This window comes from Globicephala melas, chromosome 7 (genome assembly GCF_963455315.2).
Source record: "Globicephala melas chromosome 7, mGloMel1.2, whole genome shotgun sequence".
Taxonomy (NCBI): Eukaryota; Metazoa; Chordata; class Mammalia; order Artiodactyla; family Delphinidae; genus Globicephala; species Globicephala melas.
Window position 1 is genome coordinate 34,455,920 of NC_083320.1, and position 23,652 is coordinate 34,479,571.

The window sequence follows — 23,652 nt, forward strand, 5'->3', positions numbered from 1 at the left end:
GCTTCACACTCTAAGCTAAAAAGCCTGGATTGTCTCCTGTAGGCGCCCACTCAGGAGACTACTCATATCCCAAGTGAGAGAAGATGAGAGTTTCAACTACTGTGGTGGCGAAGCAAACAGAGAGGAGAAACATTTGTAGATTTAGGGACAGAATCAGCAGGGCTTGGATTTACAGGGGCAAGGGAGAGTTGTGCAAACCGCAAATAAGATAGATGATGATGCCACCAATAAAACGGAAAAAAGTGGTATTTAAAGGCGTGGTATGGGGATAAGGTCAATACTTGTATATATTGGATTTTAAATACTTGTAAGAGTCATAAGTGGAAAATGTTCAGAAAGTGGCTGGAAATATAGGTTCTTTTAAAATTTTTATCTTTTACCTTAAGAAAGCATTCTGAGACAGGAAGTAAAGACATAGGAATCATCATACAAACGGCTGTCAAGTTAAAAGAATGAATAAAAACGGTCCAGGCATAGGGTATAAGATAAGAGACTGAACCTGTAACTGAGTCTCTAATCCTGAAGAAGTACCACTATGGTCTAAATGTTTCCGTCCCCCTCAAATTCATAGGTTGAAATCCTAACCTACGGATTAGGAGGTGTAGCCTTTAGGAGGTACTTAAGTCATGAGGCTGGAACCCACACGAATGGGATTAGTGCTTTAGAAAAGAGGCTCCAGAGAGATCCTTAGTCCCCTCCACCATGTGAGAACACAGAGGGAAGGCACCATCTTTGAACCACAAAGTGAACTCCCACCAGACACCACTCCAAATCTACCAGTGCCATGATCTTGGACTTTCCAGCCTCCAAAACTGTGAGAAGTAACTTTCTGTTGTTTATAAGCTATCCAGTCTGTGGCACTCTGTTATAGCAGTCCAAACATATTATAGTAGCCCGAACGGACTAAGACAAGTTCCAACATTTTCTTATTCCTGAAACGTCTCCGTTTTTTTTTTGTTTTCTTTTTTTTTGCGGTACGCGGGCCTCTCACTGTTGTGGCCTCTCCCGTTGCAGAGCACAGGCTCCGGACGCACAGGCTCAGCGGCCATGGCTCACGGGTCCCGCCGCTCCGCGGCATGTGGGATCTTCCTGGACCGGGGCACGAACCCGTGTCCCCTACATCGGCAGGCGGACTCTCAACCACTGCGCAACCAGGAAAGCCCACGTCTCCAGTTTTAAATATACTTTCCAGGGCATGACATGCCCTCAATCACCACTTTACATCTAATAATTTACATATGAATTGTCAAACAAAAATGCACAGTAACATGTTTTTTATTACCTTCTCCAATGACAGAATTTCAGTCTTCTGATAATATTGTCTGTTCTGGGAAAGAAAAGCCACCACCTGCATTAAAGCTTGCTGAGTACAATTCAGACTGAGCCGTGTTTGTTCTTCATCATCAGACCTAGAAAAAAAGTCACTTCCTGGTTTAGGATAAATATAAACAATGTATTTAAAAGAATCCACAGTTTACAACCTCCTATAATAGGAGATCAGATTTATATGGAATTTAGGACTTAATTCCAAGCCAAACTATTTTCTAGAATAGTGTTTCTCAAACTTTCACATGCATCAAAATCATCTCATGGCCTTATTAAAACAGACTGCTGGGCCCTACCCCCAGAGTTTCTAATTCAGTAGGTCCGAGTGGGGGCTAAGAATTTATCTTTCTAACAAGTTCCAGGTGATGCTGATGTTGCTGGTCCAGGGACCTCACTCTGAAACCCCTGTTCTAGAACAGTTCTTAGTCCTGGTTGTGCATCAGAAATCTCCTGCTGTCTTCTTAAAATAACAGCTGCTGGACCCTTCCATAGATCCAGTGAAACAGAACATCTATGAATGGGGCTGGGGCAAACTGAATTTTTTTTAAGCCCTAGAAAAGTTAATTTTCAAACATCATTGAATACAAGAATCTCCTGGACAGATCCTCAGGCAAACCCCATTCTAATTACACAGATCTAGGATAAAGCCCAAAATCTGCATTTTTCATAAGCACCCGTTAGCAATGATTCAGAGGTCCCTGAATCACCCTTTAAAAAGCAATGCCCTTAAAAAAAAATAAATAAATAAAATAAAAAAAGCAATGCCCTTGGGAATTCCCTGGTGGTTCTGTGGTTAGGACACGGTGCTTTCACTGCTGGGGTCCGGGTTCAATCCCTTCAATCCCTGGATCCCTGGTTGGGGAACTAAGATCCTGTAAGCCATGGGGCACAGCCCAAAAAAAAAAAAAAAAACCAATGCCCCAGAGCCTCTCCAAAACAACTAGCACCAAGAAAGTTTTGTATTTAACCATATACTCTAAATATAATCATAGAATTCTAGAACTAAGACACCTTACAAGATAATGTGGAAGTGTAGTTTCAACACTGGAACCATCTGTAGAGATTTGAAAAGAAAAAGCAAAAACAATGCCTGGCCCCCAATCTAATGGTAAATCCCCGATATTACCTGTAATATGGAGAAACTGGAACCAAACTAAATGTGCATCAGTGTTTTAAAAAGTCCATCAGTTAGGAAGAGGAATACTTCAAGAAATTACAGTACATTCATGATAAACACTGTGTAGCAATTAAAAAGAGAGACATACATGGATAGATTTCTAAGACATCTTAAGTTAAAAAGACAAATGCAGCATACCATTTAATTAAGAAAGCAATGAATAAGACAAAACTACACACTTCTTTGTGTCCCTATACATGTTTGGAAAGATACCCACTTCTCTGAAAACAAAGGAAAAGACAACTTGAGTTGAAGATACTGGGATTGAGTAGAGGGGACAAGGAGAACTTTTGTATTGCTTAAATTTTTCATGCTTTATTTGTATAATTTTAATTTCAGTATTTACACAGTATTTCAGTATGGTAAAAGACACCATGACTGGAACCTATGCAAAATCTTATAAACAATTTTTCTTAAGATTCTTGGAATTCCCCAATATTATTAGAGGACATTTACTACGATTTTACTGTAATGTATCTACACTTAAAAACCACTCATCAAAGAGTCATTTTTGGGCTCCCCTGGTGGCGCAGTGGTTGAGAGTCCGCCTGCCGATGCGGGGGACGCGGGTTCGCGCAACAGATTTCCATTTTATAAAAAAGTCATTGTACCTATCGTTTTTTTTAACAATTATTAAGTCCTAGCTTTGTATAACTTGTCTTTTACGATGCTTTAGTAGGTATTAGGGTAAATCAGCCCCCAAAAAAATCTCTAATGAAGCAACATTTTTTTTTTAATTAATTAATTAATTTATTTTTGGCTGCATTGGGTCTTTGTTGCTGTGCAGCAACCGGGGGCTACTCTTCGTTACGGTATGCAGGCTTCTCATTGCAGTGGCTTCTCTTGCTGCGGAGCATGGGCTCTAGGTGTGCGGGCTTCAGTAGTTGTGGCATGCGGGCTTAGTTGCTCCACGGCATGTGGGATCTTCCCGGACCAGGGTTCGAACCCGTGTCCCCTGCACTGGCAGGCGGATTCTTAACTCCTGCGCCACCAGGGATGTCCCTGAAGCAACCTTTTGGTATCTCAGCCCTAATTAAATAAATGATTGACCTTCCAAGAGGCACTTTAATGTATCTTTCTTTTCAAGTGTTTGGGAATCATCATTTGCTAGGAACTGATAAAAGTAAACCTATGTTATCAGCATATAACTAGGGTATATCTGCATACCCTAAGGTAAAATTAACTTTCAACATTGCCAGGAGGATTAGAAATACTGTAGGATGTGTGATATAGTCTCTCCCACATAGAAAATTTTTATTTTTTTGCTTTGAAAAGATCCCATGGTTCTCCTTAGGGACCTGCAGGCAAATGAGAATTATGCTGCTTTGTAAACCCACCCTAGGAAAGTGATTTGCTGCAAACTTAAATAACAGAGTTATAGAATCTGTAAGAAAGATTCTTACAAATTAATATACACAAAAAGAGGAAAAGATATTGTACCTAGCAGAAAAAGAAGTGACAGATACACCTGCAATTCCTTTCACTGCAGAAATGACTTTGTCCAGGTCTTGGGTGTGGGTAACATTGAATTCTACTCTGTGTGTTCCCTCCGTGGGGTAGTCAGGAGCTCTGGAAGCATGGATGGGCCTGGAGGTGCAAACTCCTAGAAAGAAAAAATTGTCAGAAATTGGAGTTTTTGTGGGTTTATTTAAAAATTAGAAAGATAAACCACTATGGGCAAAACTTCTAAGAAATGAGTATTTTTGAAAAGATTCATTCTCAGATGCTTATATAATATACACACACATACATATCCCTTATATATACATTCAACAATCCCCGTAATTTAGGGATTTAGTACAGACATACATAATCAAATTTATTTTCAGATTTTCCAGAAGACTCATAAATATCACAAAAAGTTGGACAAGACTGACTCATGAATTTTTACATAACATATAGAATTGCGACTGCTTACTAAATTTACTCATGTAAACTATGATTCAAGTCGCAGATGTTCATAATTTACTTGACCACAGTAATCCAGATTATATCATCACAGAAGCTTCAGCCCAAAATGAGTAAACTAAAAAGACTTGCTAAAACACATATGCTGAATTCCCTCATTGTGCTGGGCATAAGGACTAATTCAATAAAACTCTATTTGATTGGCATATGAAGTATATTTTGGAGAGGCTTGAAGCTTTCAGTTCAGTTTAACAAGCGTTTCTGGAGTGCCTGAGTGCCAGGCACTGTGCCACATGAGTAAGGAATCACAAAGCTCGATCAAAAATGAAGACTTCCTATGCTGTCCTTGTTCACTAAGGATAAAAATTTCATTTTTCAAATGCAATTTAATTGCCAGATTTCAGCAAGATTATTTTAAAATATATGAAAGTAGAATAATGGTCCCCATCCCTAAAGCAGTTAAAACACTACTGGAAATACATTCTAAAATTTCAAAGCACTGGTAGGGAAAATACTGAACATGAAAGAACAAGAGGCTTCTCACCAAGCCCTTTAGCCAGCCAGTTGTTGACTCCCTGCGGAGCAGCATCATAGGCCGTGTGAGGAGAGTAGATCCCGACTCTGTTCTCCAGTGCCCGGATCACCAGGCGCTCTTTCCAGGTTTTCCAGGTGATACGCTTCATAGGTCGGAAAATGGGTGGATGGTAGGAGAGAATGAGATCTGCCTTCTTCTGCAGTGCCTCCTCCATCACTTCTTCTGTCAAATCATTGGTTAGGAAGAGCGTGTTTACAGTGTGTGGTGGGCTTGGTTCCACCAGTAATCCAACATTGTCCCAACTCTCAGCAAATGAGAGGGATGCAAAGTCATTCAAGGAGGAAAGGAGAGTCTTTAGATCCATGAAGGAACGGGAAGAACTGCAGATCAGGGAATGGATTAGGCGGACTGTCGTGGGGACCAGGCGTACACGAGATGACAACATGCAGAAGTCAGGTAAAACTGAGTATCTGAAGTCAAAACACAGAAAATGGACCTTTGAGACAGCAAAGCATATGAGCAAAAGAGCTGTAGTCCTACGTGCCTGGCTTCAAATACTGGCTCTGCCACTTACTGGCACATGGTATCATAGGTAAGTCATTTAACCTCTCTGAGCTTGTTTTCTCATCTACAAAATGGAGACACTATAACTTACCTCACAGGCCGTCTGGAGGAGTAAATGGATTAATATGCTTAAGTCACCTTGCACAAACCTGGTGCACAACACACAACTATGTTCCTTTCCTCCTCCCTGCCCCCTCCCACACACCCTTGTTCTTTTTTTTTTTTTTTTGCGGTACGCAGGCCTCTCACTGTCGTGGCCTCTCCCGCTGCAGAGCACAGGCTCCGGACGCGCAGGCTCAGCGGCCATGGCTCATGGGCCCAGCCGCTCCGCGGCATGTGGGATCTTCCCGGACCGGGGCACGAACCCGTGTCCCCTGCATCGGCAGGCGGACACCCAACCACTGCGCCCCCAGGGAAACCCACACCCTTGTTCTTGTTCTCCCCACCTGTGCTTCAACCACCCTTCTCCATTTCTCTAAATATTACCCTTCCTTCCAAGACCCTTTCGACTTCCTAAATAAAGCTTTTCTTGACAAACCTTCCTTTTCAGTGTCGTCCCTCTCCCTGTCCCACCTGCTTTTGCACTAGTTATTCTCATAATATTATATTCCTGTTTGTCTGTCTCCCCCACTACGCTAAAGCTACTGGAGGACAGAAACTACCTTTTCTGTATCTCAGGATGACCAACATAGGCCAGCACTAAATGCTTACTATACAGACTGACACAGTCCCACTTCCCCCATCATAGCAGAATTTGGAGTTAGGGTGGTACATACTGACATTAAAAAGTGCTTTATCAAAAGAGTAACAATAACATATTTAAAAAGTTAAGTGTTTTGTACGGACACCAAGGGGGGAAAGTGGCGGGGTATGGGTGGTGGTAGGATGAACTGGGAGATTGGGATTGACATGTATACACTAATATGTATAAAGTAGATAACTAATAAGAAACTGCTGTATAAAAAATAAATAAAATAAAATTCAAAAAAATATATTAGTTTAAAAAAAAAAAGTTAAGTGTTTTATCGGCAGCCAGAACCATGGGATGCACAGGTGAGTCACTCTGTGAATGGGTAGGGTCAAGGCAGGAAAGGGCAGGAGCTGCTGCCCCTGAGCCAACAGCTACCTGCCACACAAAGGCCAGAATCAAGAGGTGGGAGAGGTGAAGATGTAAGGGCCCACACAGTCTGTAAGCCTTATAGACATCTATATCCAATACAAAACACTGTCTGCTCCATTCTTAAATGTAGTATCTATGAGCACTTTTGTTTTTGAAGAAAAGCATTTCATGGTATGCAAAATAATTAACAAGAAAGCATAGTCAATTGTAAATTTAATGAAATACTCATAACTCAATTTCAAAAGCAAATTTTTTTCAATATTTGTATGCAGAAATATTTAATATTGGGACTTCCCTGGTGGCACAGTGGTTACGAATTAGCCTGCCAATGCAGGGGACACGGGTTCCAGACCTGGTCCGGGAAGATCCCACCGGCCATGGAACAACTAAGCCCGTGCTCCACAACTATTGCGCCCTCGCTCTAGAGCCCGTGAGCCACAACTACTGAAGCCCGCATGCCTAGAGCCTGGGCTCCGCAACAAGAGAAGCCACCGCAAGGAGAAGCCTGCGCACCGCAACCAAGAGTAGCCCACGCTCGCCGCAAGTAGAGAAAGCCTGCGTGCAGCAACGAAGACCCAATGCAGACAAAAATAAAATAAAATAATAAAAAAAGAAATATTTAATGCACTTATTCAATATACAGTTTGGAGTGAGGTGGAACCACTCGAAACTGGGGTCTTGGAAGATCTTCTAAGGGTCCTTATACCACTTCCACTCTCCAGATTCCACGTCCTGATACTACTCCACTCTCCAGACTCTTCTAAATCTGGCAAGCCCTAAAGTGAAGCTCTAATGGGCCACCACGCCGGTTCTGTTACCTACTGTTACATTTGAAGGAGACATTGTAAGTAACAAAACACTCCCCATTTCCTACGAAGCTGAGTAGCTTTAAGTCACAATTAACGAGAATGGGAGGCTGCAGAGCATGGTGGGAAGAGCACCGACCGACTCTAAAACCAGACTGACTCCCAAAGCCACAGCTGTCTCTGAGGACTCTACCTCTGTGGTTTCCACCTCTGAAGGGTGCAAATAATAGTGCCCAGCTTACAGCGTGGTTGCAAGATTTAACCGTGAAGCTGGGAACAATGCCTGGCCTAGAGTCTGCACTATTTATTATTAAGATTCATTAGCAAGGCCCACTTTACAGCCTGCAAACTGCGCCCTCTTGTTTCAGTCCCCCTTCAGGCCTTTTCTAGAACAATGAAGAGCGCAGGTGGCACAGCCGATAAGTCCGTAAGTTAAGTCCCCGGCCCCTCTAGAGTGCTATGCTCTCCCGCGGCAAGCCAGTTTTCTGCGCCTATCTCCTCCCCTGCCACCTTTCGCTGTAGCAGGTTCGTAAACCACAGCCCGCCGCCATGGCCTCAGCTACTCACGCTGAAACTTAACCCGCCCAAGACTCACCAGCCCCGGGAACTCCGCGAGCGCTATTTCCGGTCCTGCGCGGAAGTTCCCGGCTTCGTGAAAGTGGGCGGGGCGGGGGAGCCGGTCGGAGGTGGTCTTTCCGGCTTTGCGACTGAGCCCAAGGCACTTCTAGAGAATGACCAGAGTTACGCTTGTTGTCCTAGTGTAATTATTAAAAGATAATTTTGACCCTTTCATAGTCAAAAGTGTACCTGGTGGGGAGAAATTAGTGTCTCCCTAGTTCTAGTCGTTTGGTTTGAGACAGGGAGGAGGGGGCGGAGGGAGGAGGCGAGCAGGTGAGGGGCGTTCTCTCTAATAGGTCCCTTGCTCGACCTCCGGTGGCCTGAAGAAACTTAATTTCGAATCTGCAGACCCGTGGGGGCAACTGCGATTGTACCTTTGCTCTTTTAACAACCGCTGTGCTAATCGAAGTGGTTAAGTAAGTATGGGGTAACGTCACTTATTCTTTCATTCACTTAACTCAAATGCTCGCAGAGCGCTGTGTATGTTAGTTCTTGGACTGCTTCCAATGAGTATTCTGTACGGGGAGGGTGTTGTTGAAATAAGACAATTAGTAAAGCATAGAGTATATTAGTGCTAAGTGCTATGGAAAAGGAAATCGTTAAGGCAGGTTTAAATAGAGTTACCAGGTCCAGACCAGACTTTCGAGAAGAGACTTGGAGGTGAGGAAAATAGCCGTACAGATGTCTGAGTGTACGTGTTCCAGGCAAGGGGAACACCCAGTGCTTAGACCCCAAGGCGGGAATGTACCCGGCCCGTGAAGAGTGAGCAGTGGAAGTAGGAGTTGAGGGGCTTGAGACGAGTAGTATCGCCTGATCGCTTTCATAACCGGGTTTTTATTACTTGGGGCAGGATGGGTGCTCATCGAGACTTTTTCTCTTAAATATGCGGTAAAGATGAGCAAGTGTGAGTTAAGAGAGGGAAGTGAATTTAATTGTTTTTTCTTTTGGAAATAGAGGCTCGTTTTTGAACTTCTCTCAGTAAACTGAGAAAGTAACAGTACTTCCTGAAAGCATCAAGAAGAAAAATGGTAAATTTTACAGAATTCTTATGAATGTCTTTCATTATAAGTAATTTTTAGAAATTCAGTCAAGGGAAATAAAACTGCATGGAAATTTCAGTGACAAAACAGAGCAATGATAATCTGTAGAAGCATACAGTGTAAAGTGATTTCAGATTCTTTATGTTTTTCACTTAAAACACAGAATTTACCTTTTATGGAAAAAGATTGATACAAGATGGATAGAGATGGAAAGGTGGTGTTGCAGGGTCAGAGAGCATAGCCAGGTGTGGTCATTTTGATTGGATCCTTTTGCTCTTGATCTAAGGTGGACAACTATTGTAAGAAGAGAATTTTAAAAGGAAGCCTCAGAAGTTTTCCACCCTCTCTGGAATGGGGTAACAAAAGGAATATTCTAGCTACCAAAACAACAGATTAAACAAAAAGCAAGCAAGAAGAAGTACTCTGGTTACCTTTGCACTTTTACGATCTGAAAACACTGACGCTTTTTATGTCTGTTGTCTTTAGTGGAGAAAGAAATTGTTTTTTAAGTCTCTCGCAATTAAATTACATAAGGGAGATGGTGGAAACTATGTTTGTAAAAGTCATTTTCTTACTATTTTTCAATATATATTAATGACTTAGTGAATTGCCACTTAAGTCAGTAATACATAAAAACTTTTTATTTTTATTGATGAAATATTCAAACTTAAAATGATTATTTCCATCACAATATTTGCTCCCAAATATTTTAGCATAGATGTCATTTTACCTTAACATTTATATTTCTCTTCTGGAATTTTTTTTCTACTGCTGAAATAAATTTTGAAGAAATACAACTTATCTCTCAGAGATACTGTGTGGGTGGATCATCTCTGAAATGGTGTTTCTTTCTGTTTTTATTCAGGTAGTTATCTTTAATATCTAGTTAGGGAAATGATACAGTGCACAAAGTCACCTGAAGAAATCTCATTCGTTCTCACATTCTCTCTCCTTTTTAGTCGGTGACACTGCATACAGATGTAGGTGATATTAAAATCGAAGTCTTCTGTGAGAGGACACCCAAAACATGTGAAGTGAGTAGCGTAATGTATGTATAAAAGATGAGTTAATGCAACAGGATAACCATTTTGAAATTGAGTCATCTAACTTAAACAACATCCAAAAAAAAGTTTCTATAAAACTATTGTCAAGAAAAACCCACAATGATAATTTCTGGTCTAATTTACACTTCTTTTTCTGATGTCAAAGTTGGATCAAAGAAAGGGTAGAGAATTTTTCTCTAACCACAGAGTGGCTGGTATCTTTTTCCTTTGGCTCATTTTCCTCAAGAAATGTAAATAATCATTAGATATTAGGTAAGAGAACTGTTCCATACATTATTTTACTTGTTTAAATGACAAGGTTCTATCCTTGTCATTTAAACAAGGAAAAAAGAGGCGGTCCCTGGCGGTCCAGTGGTTAGGACTTGGTACTTTCACTGCCATGGCCCAGGTTCAGTCCCTGGTCAGGGAACTAAGATCCTGCAAGCTTCGTGGCTCAGCCAAAAAAAAAAAAAAAGAGAGAAATACAAGAAGGAAAAAGAGTCAGCTATATATATTCATTCATTAAGTAATTTATTTATGGAAGGCTATCTTGCCAGCAACTAGAACTACAGTGATGAACAAGAGACATGCCTTGCTATTGTGGAGCTAATATTCTACCCGGGAAGATAGGCAGGGGGGAAGATTCATTCTAGAAAAAAAGTAATTCTAGAGGGTAATAATGCTTTGAAGGAAATAAAGTTGTGAGATAGAGAATAATGGGAAAGGATTTATTTAAAAGAAGGTGAGGGCAAGCCTAGCCAAGAAAGTGATGCTTTAAAAACAGTGCGAAGGCTTCCCTGGTGGCGCAGTGGTTGAGAGTCTGCCTGCCGATGCAGGGGACACGGGTTCGTGCCCCTGTCGGGGAAGATCCCACATGCTGTGGAGCAGCTGGGCCCGTGAGCCATGGCCGCTGAGCCTGCGTGTCCGGAGCCTGTGCTCCGCAACGGGAAAGGCCACAACAGTGAGAGGACCAAGTACCGCAAAAAAGAAAACAACAAAAAACTGAGTGTGAAAGGTAATGAAGGCATCTCTCTGGAAGGACTTATAAAAAGAACATTCCAGGGCTTCCCTGGTGGCACAGTGGTTGGGATTCCGCCTGCCGACGCAGGGGACGCGGGTTCGTGCCCCGGTCTGGGAGGATCCCATATGCCGCGGAGCGGCTGGGCCCGTGAGCCATGGCCGCTGAGCCTGCGCGTCTGGATGACTGTGCTCTGCAACTGGAGAGGCCACAACAGTGAAAGGCCCGCATACCGCAAAAAAAAAAAAAAAGAATATTCCAGGTATAGAAATAGCAGGTACAAGGGCCTTAAGGTGGGAAAGCCTGTGTTTTTTGGATGAATTTTCAGAAGCCTGATGGGGTTAACACAGTAAGCAGCAGGGAAGGGGTTATTATCATTATGATGATGTAGAAGTAGGCTGGGTCATGCAGGGCTTGCTAGGCCCTCCTGAGGATTTTGCATTTTATTTCAAGAACAGAAGGAAGCTATTGAAGAGTTTTAGGCAGTGACATTATCCAAAGTAATGCCTAAAAGATATCATTTAAATAGGTTGTTGTAGTGTTTTCAATAAATACAATTGGCTTTTTTTTGTTTGTTTGTTTGGCTGTGTTGTGTCTTTGTTAATGTGCGCAGGCTTTCTCTAGTTGTGGTGAGTGGGCTTCTCATTGCAGTGACTTCTCTTGTTGTGGAGCATGGTCTCTAGGTGTGCGGACTCCAGGGCGCAGGCTCAGTAGTTGTGGCACACAGGCTTAGTTGCTCCGCGGCATGTGGGATCTTCCTGGACCAGGGCTCGAACCTATGTCCCCTGCATTGGCAGGCAGATTCTTAACCACTGTGCCACCAGGGAAGTCCCTACAATTGGTTCTTTATCTTAAATATTCTTAAATCTTAAATGGTTCTTATCTTCTGCTACATCATTTCTCAATCATTGTTTTTATTCTCTTCAGAATTTCTTGGCTCTTTGTGCCAGTAATTACTACAATGGCTGTATATTTCATAGAAATATCAAGGGTTTCATGGTTCAAACAGGAGATCCAACAGGTAAGTTATTCCAGTAATACCTAGGGTGTATACCTAGGGTATGTAGTGTGAAGAAGAGACTAGACAAAGAAGAGAAAAATAAAAGCATGTGGGGTTTTTATAACTTACCTTAGCAAGAAATTTTTAAGCAGAAGGTACTAGCACCGAGCCCTAAAGTATGAACAATATTGATAAGGAGGGGTTTTGGTTTTTGTAGAGATATTTTATTTTTATGGTTTTTAAAGTTCAATTTTGGTAAGTAAGAGAGGACGTACCAAATTTTATTTGTATTTAAAGGGTTATGCTATATAAACTAGCCCTTATGTTTAGAAAATGAACCCTTTTTCAGCTTTAATTAAATACTTTCTTTCATTTGTTCGTCTTGTAATATAGGTACTGGAAGAGGAGGTAGCAGTATCTGGGGCAAGAAATTTGAAGATGAATACAGTGAATATCTTAAGGTAAATCCAAAATACTTCAAAATCTATTTTTTCATGCTATGTTTACACTTGGAAACTTTGATACATATGTTGTAATAATACAGGTTAAAATAATTGGGCTTCCCTGGTGGCGCAGTGGTTGAGAGTCTGCCTGCCAATGCAGGGGACATGGGTTCGTGCCCCAGTCTGGGAAGATCCCACATGCCGCGGAGCGGCTGGGCCCGTGGGCCGTGGCCACTGAGCCTGCGCATCTGGTGCCTGTGTTCCGCAACGGGAGAGGCCACAACAGTGAGAGGCCCGCGTACCGCAAAAAAAAAAAAAAAAAAAAAAGTCATCCTTTTTCTGAATTGGAAATGAAATGATTTTTTAGGCATTAATGAATGACTGCTTCCTTGGTACTAATCTGTCATCCTATGCCAGTGGTTTTCAAACTTTGCTGTTACAGATTCACCTGTGGAAGTTTTAAAACTATAAAAGATTAGGGCCTTACCTCCCTAAGTCTAGAGAAAAAGTCAGTAGAACTGATTAGGACCTCGATTGTATTTTAAGGTTCCCTCGTGATTCCTAGACAGACAAGGTTAAGAACTATTTTCTTATATACCAGAGTTGAGGATGCGTATTGAATATTCATGTACTCTAACCCAGAAATTCCATTCCCACATGTTTACCCTAGAGAAATTCATGTACATGTGCACTAGGAAGCATGTACAAGAGTGTTCCTAGAGTACTATTGGTAATAACAAAAGTCTAGAAACAATGTCTATTGATCTTTGAATGGACAAGTCGTAGTATATTCAGAAGTAAAATGTTATACAGTGAAAGAAATCAGAACTACAGCTATGTATACATGTATGAATCTTAGAAACATAATGTTAAGTGTAGAAATCATTTCCCAGAAGACTACAAATAGTATGATACTATTTTATAGAGCTCAGAAACAAGCAAAAGGAAACAATATATTGTATAGGCATGTATTGAATGTAAAGATATCAGAACACTGGTTACCTCTTGGAGAGGCTGAAGTAATAACTGAGAGGAGCACATAGGCATATGCAACAGTTTGGTAAATTTTAATTCTTAAAACTTGGAAATAGGTTAATGGGTGCTGATTTTATTAAGTTGTAAGTGGTACATATATTCTTATGTATGTATCAAACACTACATATGTTATTGGTAATCACCTTTTAGGGAACGGTAAAGCATTAATATCTCTATGAAGCTGCATCTCTGTAGTTTGTCTTATTAGTGTCCCCTGATGAATAGCTAAAGATAGAGTAATCATTGGCGTTACCTTTAGTATATTTTATATTTGGGCATCTCCCTGTAAGACAGCTCTGTCTTCAATCTTATCAGTAAAGTCCTTTTAATTCCTGTACACAGTCCCTTGTATAGCAAACAGTATCATGAATATTAGAGTTAGACAAGGCCTTCCTTAGATCATCCAGTCCTGGGGTTATAAACTGACTGCCCATGGATGGAAGACCCACAGATTCATTCTCTATGGCCATTGGTTTAAAAAGATTGTAAACGTCATGAGGCAAGAGCTACACTATTCCTTTTGCCAGGCTCCACCATTCCCTAACGTTTACATTCTGCCCAATTATCAATTTATTATCTGGTAACCCTTGTGAGCATTTGAATTATGAATAAACCGCTGAATTAGTCCAACCTCCCTTGTTTTACAGATAAGGAAACTAGCCAGAGTCCAGTGTATATGTGAAGAGATTATGGGGATTTTGGTTTTGTTGTCTGCCTGATCATTTCATGCCAGCACACTGTTCCTTAATATAAATGTAAGGATTATTTCTATTATACATTGGTATTGCCAAAAGTGTTTGTGGCTCTGCTTCTCCAAAGGTGAAATTAATTGGGGAATGTGATTTGAGAGATATATATATATATATATATATATATATATATAAACAACTTAGATACAAGTTTCCAGAGATACAGATAATACAGAAACTGAACATTTGGATTAGCCCTAATGGAAGATGATTACATGTTTTCTTGATCCCTTAAATACTGGGAAGGTAGAGTGCACGTCTTGTTTCAGTCCTTTATTTGGAATACTTACGTAAAAACAGCTAATACTTTGGTCTTTCTTTTTCAGCACAACGTTAGAGGTGTTGTATCTATGGCTAATAATGGCCCAAACACCAATGGATCTCAGTTCTTCATCACCTATGGGAAGCAGCCACATCTGGACATGAAATACACAGTATTTGGAAAGTGAGTATTCTGGTTATGGTTTTCTTTGGAATTTCAATGCAAAGGATGCATATGAGTGGCTGTGATGATAGCATAACTAATACTCAAAGAGCAGTATGAGAGCTAAATGTACCTGAAATTTAAGTCCACCACGTAACAGCCCTGTGACCTTGGGAGACGTACAACCTCTCTGAGCCTCAGTTTTATTATTTTGTAAAAGAAGGGCCAGTACTATTTTTTCAGGATCATTATGCAAGTTAACACTATGTATCTGTTTTCATTAAGAATAGCATCTTGCATCAACTAACACATCTGAAAAACAGTTGCTTAAACAAGATGGTATGTGATAGTGGTTCTATTGTATCACCAGTGTTCCAGGTGCCTCTGTCTTTCTTCTCAACCGTCTTTAGCTATCATTCTGAAGCTCACTTCATGGCCATAGCTTGGGCAGCACAGCCCCAGCCGGAACAGTTGTACTCCAAGTAGGAAGAAGGAGGAAGGGCAAAGGTGCTTGCCAGCTGAGTCAGCCCCTTTCTCAAGAGCTCTCCTGGAAAGCCCAGAACTTACCTACAAGGGAGGGTAGGCAGTGTTTCTTAGCCAGACATATTGCCACTCGCAATAAAACCAGGCCTCTGTGAATAAGAAGGGGAGATTGGATCCTAGGGAGTGTTTAGCAGTCTCTGCAAGAATATCCATTACAAGCCCTCTACCTGGGAATTGCTTTTATAAATCAACAGGAAGTCAGTTTGTCAACAAATATTTACTGTGCTTAATAAACCAAGGCACAGTTTTAGAGTTTGTTTTATTTAACAGTTTGAATGCCAAGCTAGGTTAATTAAAAATAGAAGAGTCTACAGCTTTTCTTTTTTATTCCATATACATGTCTAATTTATAGATTAGTAATAATCAATGAAAAGGAATATTATAGCCTTTAGTAGTTTTTGTGGGCTTCACGAATGTGCGTGTCATCCGTGTGCAGGGGCCATGCTAACCTTCTCTGTATCGTTCCAATTTTAGTATATGTGCTGCCGAAGCGAGCACCAGACTCCCTTTTTTTTCTTTTCTCCCTTAACCCACCATTCAGAATTATTGATTAGTAATTACTAGGACTTATCTTACTGGATTGGTAAAAAAAAACTGTAGAGTTTAGAACAAGAATTCTTAATCTTTGGTCCAGTACCTCCTTGAAATTGTTTTGTATATATGCACATACATTTTTCTGAGAAAAAGGGTACATAGCTTTCCACTGGTTCTCAAAGGGGCCCATGTCCCAGATACTTAACTAGGCTTACTTGCTTCAATTCTACATGCCCTTTTTTGCCTGAGATCTGTTTCTTATACCCTCTTTCTCTCTTACTGACCCAGAAGGTAGGAAAGCCTTTAGTTAGTTAGTTAGTTTTTACTGGAGTATAGTTGCTTTACAATGTTGTGTTAGTTTCTACTGTACAGCAAAATGAATCAGCTATACATATACCTATATCCCCTCTTGTTTGGATTTCCTTCCCATGGGAAAGCATTTAAAACTTATAATTTCAAGACCTTAATTGTCCTACATTTGGGTGTAAAATCCAAAGGCTTTGGTTATAGTATCACTTTAGTGGAAATGTAAAATAAAATGGAAATCTGTTCTTTTTTTAAAGTACATAGTATGTCTTAGGAATTGATTTGAATTGCACTAGGAGGTATTATCTAAAAAGCCACTTTTTCTTAGCAAATGTTTTAGACTAACTTTCTAGAACATATTAGAAGGATAGCTCTCAATATATATATATTTTTTCTTGATAGAAACATGAAGTGGGCTTGCTGGAAGTGGCATAACTGTTGAGCTTATCTTCTCCTATTCTGAATATTGTTTTTTGTTGTCCAGAAGCAAAAAATAAAAACACTGTATTTAAACAATAAAGTGCAAAGAGGCCACCCACTTCAGGACCTTCAGTGTAGGGCAGTACTGATAATACTAGTGTCATCCTTACATACTTTCTCCAGGTTTTTCCTATAACAAAGAAAACCTTATGACTGGTTATATTGGCCCCATTTGTAGCTATTCCATGTGAATGAGGCCGAATGCAATGTTTAGATACTTTGGTGGGAATATTCCTTTCCATTGCTATTGTTGTCTAAAGGCATAAAAATGAATTTTTGTTTCTGAATTTTGGCCCCTACCTATGGCAGAAAATCAAAGCGACATTTTATTGTACACTCAACTGGGGAATTCAAAGAACTATGAGACATGGTGAGACTGTAATTGCTATAGGTATTTGGATATTATGTTTCAATCTCAGGATATTTTCAAACATTATATTGTTTCTCTTTCAGGGTAATAGATGGTCTGGAGACTCTAGATGAATTGGAGAAGTTACCAGTAAATGAGAAGACATATCGACCTCTTAATGATGTACACATTAAGGACATAACTATTCATGCCAACCCATTTGCTCAGTAGCTGTAATAGACCTGGACAAATACTTGGCAAACTATTCAAGGAACACACCTATTATGGTTTACCCAGATTTAATTATGTCAGAGATTGCATCATTATACAGCTTGTTTACAACTAAGATCTGCTTGTTTACAGCTAAGATCTTCTATGAGTTGGTGGTACCAAGGGAAGCCAAACAGCTTTTACTCCTATTCTTAGAGGGTATTCTTTACTGTAACTATTACCTAATGCATTTCTTTAATTTTTTTAAAAAAACCCTATGTTTAATTTTGTTTTTCCATATAAATATTCATTTTAAAATGCTGAGTCTCAAATCCAGGCATTGTTGAGCACCCTAATTACATGCTCCTACCATATGTAGTCCACATCCTGGAAATATTATTTTCTATTAATTATTTACTTTATACAGTTAGAAAGAGGAAGGACAAATAAAGAGATGGCCTGGAAAGGCCGGTCAATCCAGTTGTTATTTTCCCTGGTCTTTATAGTAAAGGCTCAGAGAAGTCTCGAAGTACAGTAAACACTCAGAATTTCCCAACTCATGTGCCCATGGAACATTTTAAAAAAATATATCTTTTCTTGTAAAGCAATTATACCCCAATAAAGATGTTAAAAATAAATAAATAAATAAATAAAACTCTTAAAAAATATATATATATCTTTTCAAAATGCAGGGTAAAAAAGAAATATAATGCAGGATAGAGTTCTACAGATGATCCATTTGAAAAATACAATTAGTTGTAGAGTTCTGGTTTGGGTTTGAATCACAGCTCTGCCCCCTAATATTAACTTTAGGCAAGTTAATATCTCCAAGCTTTAACTTTCTCATACATAAATGATCCTTCACATGACTCTTGTGAGGATTAAATGAAATAGTGTGTATAAAGCTTCTGGCATGTAGTAAGTGTTCTGTAGCAAGTAAATGGAAGCTGTGCTCTTAACCATATCAGGACTCTCACCTAATCAGGCCATTTATCAGGCTCTACCATTGATTTGTTAAAGAACTATGTCCCACTCACTGTCTAGATCACCTAGGTTAGATTTGGGGTATTTCTAAAACTGATACCAAACATTTCTTCGTTTGTATCATTTCTGCAGATGGCTGATCTAATTGATTCTTTCTTAACTGCAATTAGGGAGTTAGCTTGCAGTTATTCTCTTATTACTATTGGTACCTTCCATACCTTACACTAAACTGAGGGGCCAGTTACACTAATGCCCTCATGTTTTGTTTCACCTTTTTAATTTAACCATTAGTTTCTAGAATTGGTATTAAGGCCTCTTTTAGGCCAGAATTTGGTTTGCCACTTCTTATACTTGATATCTTTCTTCTCCAAACATGTCATTGAATTTTTGTCACCACTCTTAAGAGTATTTTACTGATTGTCAGGAAGTTTTTGTGCTGACTGACATTGCCTCAATTTTTATTCCAAACTGTGCCATTTTTTTAGTGCTACAGATATGACTTCTGGGTTCTTAGAGCTCATTCTTATGTCTTATTCTTATGTCTGCTTAGTTGTACCCATAAGGATCTCATAGATAGGGAGGTATACTGGCTCCCCTTTGGGCCTCTCATAGACTACCATGAGGATCAAAATCCAGAACGTTGATTTCTGTCCACTCACACTGAATTGACTGGTTCACTGATCACATTAGCAGTTGGGTAATTGACATTCTGTTCCATGTATTACTTGGCAGTAAGTATAAACTACTCAGAAGACTAGAATATTGCTGATCAACCCAAGTTCTCTTTAAAACGAAAGTAATGTGGTTCCCCAGCTAGACAAGAGGTTGGCAAACTGCAGCCCTCGGGCTGGCCACCGGTTTTTGCAGATAACATTTTCTTGGAACTCTGCCATTCCCATGTTTATGCAGTAGCTCTGGTTGTTTTGTGCTACCAGAGCAGAAATGATTGGCTGTGCCAGAGACCAAATAGCCTGCAAGCCTAGAATATTTACTCTCTGGCCGTTTAAGAAAGTTTGCCAACCCTTGACCCAGACTATCAGAAGTTGCCAAATAATCATGGTTTCACAGCAAAGGGAGTTAAAACTCATACGAGTTTAAGGGATAATATAAACTATGCCTGAAATCTGCTTCACCATGTTGCCGAAAAATCGGCTTCCCTGTGCACCGAGGCCGAACAGAAATACGGAGACAGGGATTTTGGAGGAAGAGAGAGATGGCTTTATTTTTCTGCTAGGCAGAAGGGAAGACAGCAAGCTAGCACCTCAACTGTGCCCCCCCTCCTTGGGAATCGGGAGATTTTAGATGTGGGGCTCACAGCCCGGGGTATATGGTAAGGATCAAAGTAGTGAAGGTCTTGCATGCTTCCTTTCCTTTGCATTATTTCAAAACAGTCATAGCTGGCGTCAGGCTGCCTGGTAATTGGGGTCTGGCAGTCTGGAAACTGCGTCCATTTGCCTCTCGTTTATCGGCCTGTGACCTTGTCTCTGAAATTCAAAAACTATAGGGGGTGATTTGTTACAAGGGGCCTGTAGAATGTAAGTGCCCGGAGTGAGAGGTGGGGTATGTAACACACAGTCAGGGGTGATGGGTGCCGAAGGTAAATTACGTAGTGTCAGGGAGTGAGGTTCGCTTTGTAAAGTACAAATCCAGTTACTGCAAATTAGTGACAGTTAAACAAGGAGTGATTAACTCTCAGGGCTGGCTGTGCTGCTTCTTTCGCCTGCTCGATGCTCCCTTTTCTTCCCTTGCTCTCAGGAGAAGGAGAAAGAAAACTCACTTCTATTTACATCGCAACATGATTAACTCTCAGGGCCGGCTGTGCTGCTTCTCTGCCTGCTCGCTGCTCCCTTTGTCTCCCTTGCTCTCAGGGGAGGGAAGACTTCATGGCTATTTTTGCTGCAGCCACCATTCTTGAATTGTACCTGAATTCATTAGAATTCTTGAGTCCTGTTAGATACTCGTTTGGAGCTCTTGAGTAGAAGGCTTGCAGACCTTTTGGTTAATGGCAAATTGAATAGTTGTAATTCATACCTTGGTTGAACTTGGAAATTTCCAAATCCATTTAGCAACACATTCTTAATCTCTATGGTGGGTATTTCTGAAGACATGTTTTTTTGTTGTTTGAACAACTAAAACTAGTAAGTAATTTATTGAGCTTCTTCCAGGTTTGGATACAAAGGACATCGGACACTGTCTACTCCATGGGAGCACAGTCTCAGGACCTAAGAGACATGTAAATAGATAAGTTTTAATACAAAGGACTCAACTTTTAATCAGTTTAGTAAAGTGGATAGATCAGTTACTATTTCACTAATGGATTGGTGGTTCTTTAAATTCAATTTGTACCAATTGTGGTTCAGGTAGTGATACTCCATATAATAATTATAAAGCAAATCTAGAAGAATACATGATAATGGAAAATTTTTTAAATATAATGAAAAAGGAATTAATCCCAATCTTTATAAAGCTGCAAATATCAATATTAAAACTGTGACGTGTGAGGGATAAGACTAGAATAATAGAGTGTAAACAGTAGTGTATACATAGTTTATTTAAAGCAGTATCCAAAAATCATTTAAAAAAGAGAAGAGGGGACTTCCCTGGTGGTGGTTAAGACTCTGCTTCCATTGCAGGAGTTTGAACGAGTTTGAACCCTGGCCAGGGAACTAAGATCCCCTGTGCTGCACAGTGCAGCCAAAAAAAAAGTTATTCCATAAATTGTGTTAGGATAACCAGTAAATGACATGGAGAAAAAAAAGCAAAAGAATTTCACCTCACATGATATATCAAAATTCCAGATGGATAAAAGAGTTGCCTTTTTAAAGAAAACCGAAGAAAAATTTAAAACATTTCAAAGAATTCCTCTGAAGAAGAAAGGAATTTCTCAGTTTACAAACTTGACAGAGGTAAAGATGGAATAGGTTTAACTGCACGAAAATAAGACAAAAGAGAACTGTACAGAAAAGCAATAAGGTATGAATGGACAAGTCACAAGAGAAAATGTGCAACTTCACTAATTAGAAAATAAAGTTACAAGTTCAGTATCCACCAAAATAACAAATTTTTAATGTTATGCACTCACTTAGTTAGAGCCGCCAAAACAAAGTACAGTACCAGAGACTGGGTGGTTTAAACAACAGAAAAGTTTCTCACGGTTCTAGAGACAAGTTGGGAGATCACGATGTGGGCAGGGTTGTTTACTCTGAGGCCTTTCTCCTTGGCATGCAGATGACCAACTCCTGTCTTCACGTCATCTTTCCTCTGGGTGTGTGTTTCCCAATCTCTTTATAAAAACACCAGCTAAAGTGGATTAGGCCCCTCCCTAATGACCTCATTTAATCATATTACCTCTGTAAAGACCCTATTTACTGCCAACTAAAAATTGTCGCTTACTATCTGGCTCTAGTGTATAAGAGTGAAGTCACTAGCCACTGCAGTCACTGACTTTCAACACTCCTTGAAAGGAGTTCAGAGTGGAGATCAGGCATGAGGCACCCTGTGCTTTGGGGAAAACAGGCAGAACAGGCCTTCAGATAGATATTTTCAGAAGATTTTATGAGCCCAATTTCTTGCATCTTCTCATATCTAGAAAAGCACTAAAATCATTAATGGAGACACCTACCTGCTCCTCGTGACTAGCAGCAACCCTCTGACAAAAGGTGTGCTTGACTGCACATATCCCCCTTCACTAAAATCATATATAACACTAACTTCTCCCCCTACCTCTTGGGAGCAGTTCCTCAGAGCTGAGAGGCTATCTCCCCAGGCATTTTGCCCCAAATAAAACTTACCTCACTACTCTCACATTGTGCATTTTTTTCAGTCCACACTACAAATACAGTCACATTCTGAGGGAGTGGAAGTTAGGACTTAAACACATGAGTATATGGGAGGGGGGCATAGCCCTTCAAACAGCCCATAGCATGCACTAACAGACGCACTAAAATGGCTAACTTCATTAATGAAACTTTGGATATATCCTGAACCAGTAATCGGCTGTATGTGGGCTTTGCTAAATTTAAAACCATTTTGGAAAGCAATTTTGGCAACATGTACAGGATTTTTTCATTGGCTTTTACCCTGTAATTTTACTGTGAGGATTTCGCCTAAAGAAATTAAATACTCTAAATTGCTGTCTGCACAAACTGCAACTTTGACCTATAATAGCAGAACATGGCTAATGCCCATATTTAGATTGCTGTTAGAATTAAGTGAGAACTTATGTACAGTGTTTAGCACAACGACTTCGATTAACTGTTATACTCCAAGGACTGGGATTCCCTAGGTTTTGCTTAACATTTAAATGTGCTGTTAAACATATACCGAATAGCTGTAAATTTCACAAGTTACTGTGAGAAATTTCTCCCTCACAAGTGAAATACTACCTTGTACTTAGTGATCCTGACCCCATGTAAGAATCTAGGTATTAATGGTTTTAAAGCATCTTGAAAGCCATTTTGAGAAGCGGCTTAAGAAATGCAAACAAGCATAGGGTTTCTGGGGATGCATATTCCTCATCACTTTACCCTACAGCAGTTGTGCATCCGTATCCGGCAAGTTATCTACGCTGCTCTCCTGTCTAAATAAAGCCAGTAAGATTACGCTTTACCGTAATACGTGATAATTTTATGCGTTCCACTAAATTTGTAATGAGTACGTGATTTTCTTCAAGTGACAAATGGAGAAGGGGCGGGGCGCGGGAGTCAGGATTTTCAATTACTTTGTTCCATCAAATTGCAGCTTGGAAAAAAAAATTGCAGCTTGATTTTTGTTGTTCAGAGGTTGTTTCCTGATAATTGTCTTCTTCTAATGACCTTCCATTTCCCCCTTTTACAGTTTACTTCATCTTTACACCGCAGAGGTCTCGCTTAATGCGGAAATGTTGCTTGTGAGGAGTTCCACTTTCTGTCTCCAGGCTTTTGCTCTCACATTTCTTCGACTTTTAAAACCTCGGGAAAAATCTTTACAATCCAAGTTCAGTGCGTGTGGGTCCCAGCCACCGAAGATTTAACTAGTTTTAAACAGGTCTCAGAACTTTAACAAAAGCCCAAATCCAGACAATTCCTAATTTGGGGCTATTTGATGCAGATGGTGTATTTTTTTTTTAAAGCATCGTTTAAGCGATTGCAATAGGGTACCGGCTACTTTGTACCCTGCTTCCCTCACTTTTCCTCATTTCTAGCGTTCACAAACACAATTTTTTTTTAACATCTTTATTGGGGTATAATTGCTTTACAATGGTGTGTTAGTTTCTGCTTTATAACAAAGTGAATCAGTCATACATAAACATATGTTCCCATATGTCTTCCCTGTTGCGTCTCCCTCCCTCCCACCCTCCCCATCCCACCCCTCCAGGCTGTCACAAAGCACCGAGCCAATATCCCTGTGCCATGCGGCTGCTTCCCACTAGCTATCTTACCTTACTGCGTTTGTTAGTGTG

At 40.2% G+C, this 23,652-nt stretch overlaps 2 protein-coding genes and 1 non-coding gene across 7 annotated transcripts in view; 1 reads left to right on the plus strand and 2 right to left on the minus strand.

Annotated features, from left to right (window-relative positions):
- The window catches only part of NIF3L1 (NGG1 interacting factor 3 like 1), a 26,191-nt gene extending 18,125 nt beyond the window's left edge, over window positions 1-8,066 (minus strand). For 3 of the 5 annotated variants that reach the window (XR_009564568.2, XR_009564569.2, XM_060302077.2), the window contains exons 1-4: window positions 5,602-5,737; window positions 4,956-5,416; window positions 3,944-4,106; window positions 1,283-1,409 (exon numbers count right to left, since the gene is read on the minus strand). Coding sequence is in view for 3 of the 5 variants with exons in the window: in XM_060302077.2 (XP_060158060.1) it covers window positions 1,283-1,409; window positions 3,944-4,106; window positions 4,956-5,391 (726 nt within the window). In the remaining 2 variants the exon portion in view is untranslated. Of the gene's footprint in view, window positions 1-1,282; window positions 1,410-3,943; window positions 4,107-4,955; window positions 5,417-5,601; window positions 5,739-8,031 lie in introns of those variants that run through there. The other 2 variants (XM_030855120.2, XM_060302078.1) reach the window with 2 other exon arrangements.
- A 41-nt stretch (window positions 8,067-8,107) lies between these two features.
- Window positions 8,108-17,875, plus strand: PPIL3 (peptidylprolyl isomerase like 3). Its single transcript, XM_030855150.3, has 7 exons — window positions 8,108-8,470; window positions 9,009-9,082; window positions 10,054-10,128; window positions 12,083-12,176; window positions 12,549-12,616; window positions 14,709-14,827; window positions 17,123-17,875. The coding sequence occupies exons 2-7, from the start codon at window positions 9,080-9,082 to the stop codon at window positions 17,247-17,249; spliced, it is 486 nt and encodes a 161-aa protein (XP_030711010.1). The 5' UTR covers window positions 8,108-8,470; window positions 9,009-9,079; the 3' UTR covers window positions 17,250-17,875.
- Window positions 15,741-15,847, minus strand: LOC115852907 (U6 spliceosomal RNA). Its single transcript, XR_004039305.1, has one exon. It is a non-coding gene; the product is annotated as a U6 spliceosomal RNA (small nuclear RNA).
- Window positions 17,876-23,652: the final 5,777 nt, after the last annotated feature.